Source organism: Arvicanthis niloticus, chromosome 20 (genome assembly GCF_011762505.2).
Source record: "Arvicanthis niloticus isolate mArvNil1 chromosome 20, mArvNil1.pat.X, whole genome shotgun sequence".
Taxonomy (NCBI): domain Eukaryota; kingdom Metazoa; phylum Chordata; class Mammalia; order Rodentia; family Muridae; genus Arvicanthis; species Arvicanthis niloticus.
Window position 1 is genome coordinate 47,258,051 of NC_047677.1, and position 9,279 is coordinate 47,267,329.

General features: G+C 49.0%; 1 protein-coding gene across 1 annotated transcript in view; it reads right to left on the reverse strand.

Moving 5' to 3' along the window:
- Bltp3a (bridge-like lipid transfer protein family member 3A) overlaps positions 1–6,270 on the reverse strand; it is a 51,641-nt gene extending 45,371 nt beyond the window's left edge. The window contains exon 1 of the mRNA XM_034524119.2: positions 5,948–6,270. Within this exon, the coding sequence (XP_034380010.1) occupies positions 5,948–5,991 (44 nt within the window). The 5' untranslated portion in view covers positions 5,992–6,270. The remainder of the gene's footprint in view (positions 1–5,947) is intronic.
- Positions 6,271–9,279: the final 3,009 nt, after the last annotated feature.

Sequence of the window (9,279 nt, forward strand, 5' to 3'; positions counted from 1 at the left end):
TTGTAAACAACTGACTGCGCAGGTGCAAAAGGCAAAAGGCGCGCCAAAGTCACCGCCCATCCTGGAGCGTAATATGGGGTGATGAGTGAACAGCCAATCAGAAGTGAACATGCCACTCTAGGGTATATATAGCAGTGCCTTTCCCGGGCTTGGGGCCTTTTCCGCTTCTGCTGTTACAAGAAGTAAAGCCTCGTCTGTAGTGATACCCGATTACTGCCTCTGTGTCCTTATTCGCGGGCGAAGGGGACACAAAAGAGGTGCGCGCAACATGTAGGTAATCCTTCTGCCTCAGCCTCCTAATTGTTGGGAGCCACCACACGCAGCTTTTCAAAGTAAAATTACATGCATCTTTCAGAATGGCCACAATGACAGGACAGGAAATGCCACATGCTGTCAAGGATCTAGGTACTTGGATCCCGCACGCCTCAGCAGTAGCTATGCCGGTTAGCATATCATGTAGGGATGTGCTCATGAAAGCCCACACAGTCTACAACCCAGAAGATCTAAAACCCTGTCTTAAACAGACTCCGACAGGTGTGTGTTTCAGAAGACATGTTCCTAACAGCTCTCGCTGGAAAAACACATAATATTCAACCACAGCAAGTATAAGGAAAGTGGATTATATTCCCACTAACAAAAAAGCATACGATCATGCAGTCTGCAACATGATATAAGCATGCTCACGGCTCAAAGAACCAGACAAGGGCTAGGGAGCCGGCTCGGCTGGTCAAGAGCTCGCTGCGCCAGCATGACGACCTGCGTTCAGTCCTCAGCATCCACACACAGAGAACCAGCTGCGGTAAAGCAGGTTTCCAGTGTGCTCTAGGGAGGCAGAGACAGGAGGATCGCAGGAGCTCAATGGACAGCTGGCCTCACCTTAATCAGTGAATTTCAGGTCCCGGGAAGAAAACTGATGGACAGCTACTGAGAAACAATATATAAACACAGGCACACACATGCACAAGAACACACACACACACAAAATGCTTAAGCCAAACAGAAAGCAGATATAGTGGTATAAACCCATAACACATGCACACATAATAAATAAAATGTTTATAAATACGTATATGTATGTAATGAATGAATGATGGCAATGGGGGGACATAGCACAGTTGGTAGTGTTTACCTTCCATGCGTGAGGCACTCACTGGGTTCAATGTCTAGGACCCCAGGGCGGGAAGTGGGCGAGCCACAAGCAGTAGTACACACCTCTAAACCTTAGACTTGAGAGCTTGAAGCCAACATGAGCTACAGAGAACTGGAATCTCCTTCCATCACTCACTGGCTGTGACTTTGGGCAAGTCAGTAACCCTTCTACTGAAATTCTTCCTCTGTAAAGCAAGCTTAAGGCCTGTAGCAATAACTTCAGTTATCACAAGACTGCAAGACCCTTTCTCAGTGAGGTCACTCAATGTTTGCCAATGTTTGCCGAGTAAATAGATACAAGGTTTACTGTTTATTCTAAAGCAACCTTAGAAAAAGAGAGAAGACAGGAGACAGGTTTTGAGCATTAGTAGAAGCCGGACGGAATACTCATGGGACAGGTGATGGTGTCAATCACTAGTCTGTCACCAAGGACCCTGACCTATAAGGTAAGACTAGTCCTCCAGACTTCCACCTAGAGAGCATGGGAGCTGAGGCCTGCACCGCCCTGGCCGTAGGATAGAGCAGCCCAGGCAATCTCCAAGACCTTGCAGAGCTTTGACACACTGGAGTACTAGGAGGCAACGGCTCAACTCAGTCAGGTTTTCTTGTTCTCCAAACAGGATTCTGAAATCTTCCTATGCCTCTGGGTTCTAACACTCACATCTAAAAATCTAGGTTGACATTTTCTAGTCACTCAGAACAAATAACTAAGATTTCCAATGAGTTTCTGAAAGAGGCGGTGGCACTCTGCCACCTAGGCTTTGACCCTGACCCTAACTCCTCTGGTCATATTTTACAACAACTACTACTACTACTATTATTATTTTGGTCTTTTTTGAGACAAGGTTTATTATTTATTATTATTACTGTTGTTGTTGTCTTTGAGACAGGGTTTCTCTGTATAGTCCTGTCTTCAGACTCTGCTTCTGGGCGCTGGTAACAAAGGCCTGCACCACCACCGCCTGGCTACACCCACTCTTTATTAAACACTCCTTAAATGCCAGGCACTGTAACAAACAAACCCCTATCCCTAATCCTCAGAAACATCTTTGCTAGTTCCCATTACTCCTCTTATCACTTACAGCCAACAACAGCTTAGCTGAGGACGTCCTCCCTGATCAACGGCAGCAGGGCTAGACAGTTTGGGCTGCCTGGCTCCAAAGCCCACGCCCTTTCCATTCACAGAGTGCCCTGGTCAACTGCCATAGACCCTCTTACTTGTCCAACCCGAGGTCATCAGCTGAGGTGGTCTAAAGCAGGAAACACCAGACATGGTGGCATTGTACCAACACGACCAGTACTGCAAAGGCTGAGACAGGTGGGTTCTCAAGAAGGGAAAACTATACAACAACACAAAAAAACTAATTCAGTGAAAAATCTATTTTAGCATTTATTTACGAAACAGGGTCTCAAATGGCCCACACTGGCCTCAAATTCAAGGTCTTCCTGCCTCAGTCTCCCAAATGCTGGGATTACAGGTGTGCACCACCACTCCCAGTTTTCTAAATAACTATTTCATGTTGCTACGTAGAGCTCTTTTCACGGGTCTGTTTCAATGAACATTTATCGGGGCACTAAAGTGATGCATATTGAACAATGGTCATCCAAACCATGGATGAAATGCAAGCAACCTCTCCAGAGCCTGGACCAGTACCTCGCTAGAGAATGCATTCAAAAGAAATAGCTGAGATTAATAAAATTACCGGAAAGCAATTTGTTATCACTAGCCTGTCCTCTCTGCTGTAGGACACTGTCCCCAGAGTCACATAACACTGTCAGACACCTGCCACACCACAGCTAACATGGGAACTCCAAATGAATCCCTCCCAGCTTTCACCACTCCCTATCAGGTTCAAGGAGCCTTGGCTCCTCCCTTGCCTGTGGTGCTAAGAACAATAGTCTCACAGGACTGAGTAGTGAGTGTGAGGTAACAAAGGCCCTGTGAATTCCGACTTTCCAACCAGATCTGTATCCTACTCTGCAGTGGGCTGAAGTTGCTGCCAGAACACAACCTCTTCCTCCTCCAAGGCCCACAGCTGGGAAATCACAAAAGGCCTTCATGCCAGACAGATATACTGTTCCTACTTTACTTAAAGCAAACAGGCCTTCTTCCCCCAGGAATCACTAAATGTATCAGGGAAGACGGTTTGTTGCCAGCTCTGCTTTTACATGACGTTGTATCTTGAAAAAAAAATTTTCAGACAGGGCTACACAGAGAAACCCTGTCTCGAAAAACAAAAAAAAAAAAAAAAAAAAAAAAAAAAAAAAAAAAAGAAAGAAAGAAAAAAGAAAAAAAAATTTAAAAAGGCTTCAGGGTGTCTCATTAACATTATACACTCACAGGAGGGACACGGTACACACATGCACACAGGGGATGCGTTCCAGAGGTAAGCAGCTGGTTCCTTCCACTCCTTTATCTTCTGGAAAAGTCGCTTACCCTTGCTAGGCTTGCTTCCTCAGTCAAGAGCCAGAGGTAGAAGCCAGGCGAGGTGATATACTCCTTGGATCCCAATGCTTGGGAAGCAGAGGCTGAAGAATCTCTGTGCTGTTGAGACCAGCCTGGTCTACATAACAAGTTCCAGGACACCAAGACTACACATACTGAGACTTTGTCTCAAAAGGAAGGAAAGAAGGAAGGGAGGGAGGGAGGGAGGGAGAGAGGAAGGCAGGCAGGCAGGCAGGCAGGCAGACACAGAGGGAGGGAAGAAGGGAGGGAGGGAAAAGAAAAGAGTGGAGGGGAAGGGAGATTGGAGGGGAGGCATTGGACTACAGCAAGGGTCCTTCACTTATTCCAGGACGCTCTGAGAGACATTTAGATTCGTGCACTCATAACTCCCACAAAAACTACTATAGAAAACTACCTAAAGCCAGGCATGGTGGGGAGTGCTCATTACTCCAGCACTTAGGAGGCTAAGGCAGGAAGGTCATTAACTCCAGGCTAACTCGGGCTACAAAGTGAGGGAGGCACAGGAGAGAGAGAGAGAGAGAGAGAGAGAGAGAGAGAGAGAGAGAGAGAGAGACAGAGACAGAGAGAGACAGAGACAGCGACAGAGAGACAGAGAAAAGGTCAGCAGGGCTCAGCAGGGAACCGTTGCCTTGCAAGCCTAACACCTGAGTTTGATCCCCAGAACGCATGTGAAGGTGGAAGTAGACAACTCCCCAGAGCTACTCTGCAACCTCCACAAGTACCCAGTGGTACTTCTGCATCTCCCTGAATGTACACACCACGTGTACACACACTCACTAATAACAACCACACAAGTCATAACCCCAAGATGAGACTGCATTCTACTGAGCGCTCCCTGGGTGTGAGGCTCTTAAATAAATCTTTCCATATAAAAACTCATGTAGTCTCCTAATTTCTCACTGTCTCATCACACGGTCCAGGTTGGCTGAGAACTCTACTCTAGGCTTGCCTTAAAACCACACTCCTGCCGGGCGGTGGTGGCGCACACCTTTAGTCCCAGCACTTGGGAGGCAGAGGCAGGCGGATTTCTGAGTTCGAGGCCAGCCTGGTCTACAGAGTGAGTTCCAAGACAGCCAGGGCTACACAGAAAAACCCTGTTTCGAAAAACAAAAACAAAAAAAAAAAAAAAAAAAAAAAAAACCACACTTCTCCTACTTCAGCCTCCAAAGGCTAGGACGGGGTGGCAGTGGGGGGTGCACCACAGCAGCCTACGATAATCTCTGCAGTATATACTAGTATTATCCAGTTTGAAAGGGATCAAACTTAAAGAGGAAGTGCCCAGACTCCAGGAGCAGCCCTTCAGCCCAGTATATAACAGTATATAACAAATGGGGTATCTGAATCTAGCTGATAAAGTCTAAGATCACATAAGCCACTGTCAGCCAGGAAAAGGGGAACACCAAGTCGGGGATAGAGGCTCACATAAGCCCTGGTGTTCCATGTTAAATGGCCACACATAAACACACCCCTCTTGAAAACTACTAGCCACTGTGCAGCCAAACTCTGGATCACCAGAGCTACTGAGACCACCTAAATTAACAACCATCACCAACCCTAAGCTAGAAAAAAAGGAGAGAAAACGAACTGCAAAGCCAGCTCCCAGTTTTTTGCAGCCACCCGTTCTAACAAGCTGCATCATCAGTAGAGACCAGGAGACTTGAAAAGTTGTCTTGCCAGCCAATCCTTCATGCCCCAAATACGACGGAACGGCTTAACAGAAGGCCACAAAACAGAAGTGCACACAGGCTGTCAAAAAACCTCCACGGCACCTTAAAGGGAAGGTTGCTGAAACTTTATCCCCACCTCCGCTGACCTTTCTCCGGTTCCTCTATGTAATGAGAGTTAAGCGGACCCAGAAAGGAGGGAGGTCTGAAAGGACGACCAGCCTCGGGTGAAGGGCTTACATCTTTTCAAGGGTGATGCAACAGGGTCAGACAGAAGAAGAGGAGGAGCTCGCTTCCCAGGAGAAAGCCAGCGTCCGCGCCGCAATCTTAGGGGACGTGGGTAATCCAGCAGCCGGTGGCAAAGCCAGAAATGAAGCGGCGCTGGGTGGCTCGGGAGGCGGGAAGAGGCCTCGAGGGCTGGCCTGCCTGGGTTCCGTGCGGGTCTGGGAGGTATGGACAGGAAAGGGCTGGGTGACCCGCGCCGAGGAAGGTGGTGGCGGCGGCGGGGGTGGGGAGGGAGCCGGCCCGGGTTAGGGATGAAGGCAGCGCTGACAACGGCCCGCTAGAGTTGAATCGCGGCTGCCGGGAGCCGCTCGCCCAGCGCCGCCCGAGGGAGGTCGGAGGGCTCAGGAAGGGACCGGGGACGCAGGGTGGCGCTCGCTCTCACCTGGACAGATGCTTCAAGATCTGCTTCTTAATGATCCCGGCCATGCTGCAGCCGCGGCCCGCGTGGAATGCAGGCGGGCGGGCAGCCGTGGCCTCCTCAGTTGTGGAAAAGAGGCGTCCTCTCACCTCGCCGCGGCGCGGACACCCGCTGCCGTAGCCACGGCGGCCGTCATGGCGCTCTGTCGCCCCTGCCGCAGCGCCCGGAGTTCCGCCACGTTCCCACCCCCGGACCCGCGCGTCGCCGCAGCCTCCCGCGGAGAGGAACCGCGACCGCACGCCGCCCTCCCGGCTCCCCCGTGGCGAGAGCGCACGGCGAGGGGCGGGGACGCGCGCGGCGGCACAGGCGCAGGGGGTGAGGGGCGGGGCGGCGAGGCTCACGAGGCATGGGGGCGGGGCCCACGGGGAGGGGAGGGGCCTACACGGTAAGAGGCGGGGCTCACGCTTCTAGGAGCTGGAGGGTGGCACGCGCCTTTACTCCAAACTCTCCCAAGCCAGAGGCAGGCAAATATGGGACACCAGCCCTGTCTACGTGGGGAGTTCCAGGATAGCCAGGGTTACATTGAGAGACCTTGTCACCAAAGAAATAAAAACAAAAATTAAAAATTGATATAAGCCGGGTAGTGGTGGCGCACGCCTTTAATCCCAGCACTTGGGAGGCAGAGGTAGGTGGATTTCTGAGTTTGAGGCCAGCCTGGTCTACAGAGTGAGTTCCAGGACAGCCAGGGCTACACAGAGAAACCCTGTCTCGAAAAATCAAAAATTATATAAATGTATATAATTATATATATGTGTGTGTGTGTGTGTGTGTGTGTGTGTGTGTGTGTGTCAACCTTTCCAAGTGTCCTCTTACCATATCTAAGCTGAAATCTCAAGGACACAGTTGAGCTTGCCACCATGTGAGGCTGAGTTCCATCCACAGACCCAAAGGAAAGCAGCTCAAACCCTGAAGCGCAAGGACAGTAAGAAACATTTCCCGTGACCCTGTCTGACACACTGTTCTAGCAGCTGATTCTGAGCCAAGAAATCCAACCTTTAATGCTTCCAGTTTCAAGAAAAATAACTGCAGTTATTATGCTTCTGTTAAATACATAAGGTCTCCGTGGTTAACAACGTACTAGGCAAATCTCGGGGCACTCCATTAAACACAGGAGGAGGCTCCTTCCACTCTTCACTGTATCGAGTCTCCGATAGCATCTGACCAAAGCTACGCAACTGGGACAAGGGCTGAATCCTGTTTCCGTACATGACGATGGCTCGGTGCAAGGATCTCATTTCTCACTGCACCATTCTGACAAACTGCTTAGGTCAAAACTCCGAACAGCCACAGAAAACCTAATCGGCATACTGTGCTTAAAGCCTCCTTTAGGACATTTAAATAAATAGAAGCCCCAATCTATTGATCAGTGGTACAGGACTCAAATGAGGAGAAAACACCTCAGCAACACTCAACTGCCTTTTGATTTTGTTTTGGTTTTTTGGGTTTTTCTTTTTTTCCTTGAGACAGGGTTTCTCTGTGTAGCCCTGGCTGTCCTGGAACTCACTCTGTAGACCAGGCTGGCCTCAAACTCAGAAATCCACCTGCCTCTGCCTCCCAAGTGCTGGGACTAAAGGCGTGCGCCACCACCGCCCGGCTCAACTGCCTTTTGAAAAGGAAGCAATGAAAACAAGCGCCCGCTGTGTAGTGTGGTTTTGCTTTCTTGGCTTGGCAGGGGTAGAGATTAAACTTGAGTGCCTCTCTCAGACGCCCCTTTTTTAAAAAGTATTGTTTTTATTTATGTGTGTACCTGTGTGAGTTTATGAATGTCATGTACACGCAGGTGCCTGCAGAGGCCAGAAGCTGTCAGATCCTTTGGCAACTGTGAGCCATGGCCTGGGTGCTGGGCACTGAACCCAGGTCCTCTAGAGCAGCAGTTAGCTGCTGAGCCATCTCTCCAGCTTCCAGGTCTTTTAAGTTTACTCTTGGTTGAGGTTGAGACAAGGTATGCAGATATAGCCCTAGATGGGGGGGGGGGGGGAGGGGAAATGCTATGTAGATAGACTAGGATGGCGCCAAACGTCAGCCATCCTCCTGTCTCTGCTTCCTCAACGCCAACAAGGCAGCTGTTCACACCACACCTAGCTACTCTCCAGTTTTAGACACTGCAATTAAAATGCATTGAGCTTTCACAAGTTGTCGTAAGTTTTTCTGAAACTATTCCGAAACTAGTAATGTTTTCAGATGGAGATTTAACTTAAAAAACACTGAACCACTGCCATGGCACAAGCCTTTAGTCCTTGCACTCAGGAGGCAGAAACAGGTGGATCTACTTGAATCTGAGGCCAGCCTGGCCTACAGACTGAGTTTCAAGACAGTCAGGGCTACACAGAGAAACCCTGACTCAAGGGGAAAAAAAAAGAGAGAGAAAAGGGGGGGCTGTCTGACAATAGTTTTTCTTTTCTTTTCTTTTTTTTTTTTTTTTTTTTTTTTTTTTTTGTTTTTTTTTTTTGTTTGTTTGTTTTTTCAAGACAGGGTTTTTCTCTGTGTAGTCCTGGCTGTCCTGGAACTCACTCTGTAGACCAGGCTGGCCTCGAACTCAGAAATCCGCCTGCCTCTGCTTCCCAAGTGCTGGGACTAAAGGCGTGCACCACCACCGCCCGGCTTGTTGTTGTTTTTTAAGACAGGGTTTTTCTGTGTAGCTCTGGCTATTCTGGAACTAATTTGTAGACCAGGCTCACAAATAGGCCTGCATCTGCCCACCCGGTGCTGGAATTAATGGTGTGAGCTACTATGCCCAGTTGACTACACTCTTAAAATCCCAGTCCTAAGAGCTAAGGTAGTTCAGGGCCAACCTGGGCTATATGATAATATCCCATCTCAGGATAGCAGCCAGGCATGAAGTACTTGGAAGGAAGAAGCAGGACTATTAGAAACTCAAGGTCCTACTGGGCAGTGGTGGCACACACCTTTAGTCCCAGCACTTGGGAGACAGAGGCAGGCAGATTTCTGAGTTCGAGGCCAGCCTGGTCTACAGTGTGAGTTCCAGGACAGCCAGGGCTACACAGAAAAAAACCCTGTCTTGAAAAAACAAAAACAAAACAAACAAACAAACAAAAAAAAACAATGAAATAAATGTTTGCTGTTTGAGATGAGGGTTCTCTGTACAGCCCTGGGTTGTCCTGGATCTCCCTCTGTAGACCAGCCTGGTCTCAAACTCAGAGTTCCATCTGCCTGTTTCCTGAGTGCTGGGATTAAAGGTGTGCACCATCATATAGCTGTGAATGAATTTTTTTAAAATTTGATGTGCCAGCTAGGCATGATAGTACATAACCATAATTCTAGCGTCAAGGCTAGCC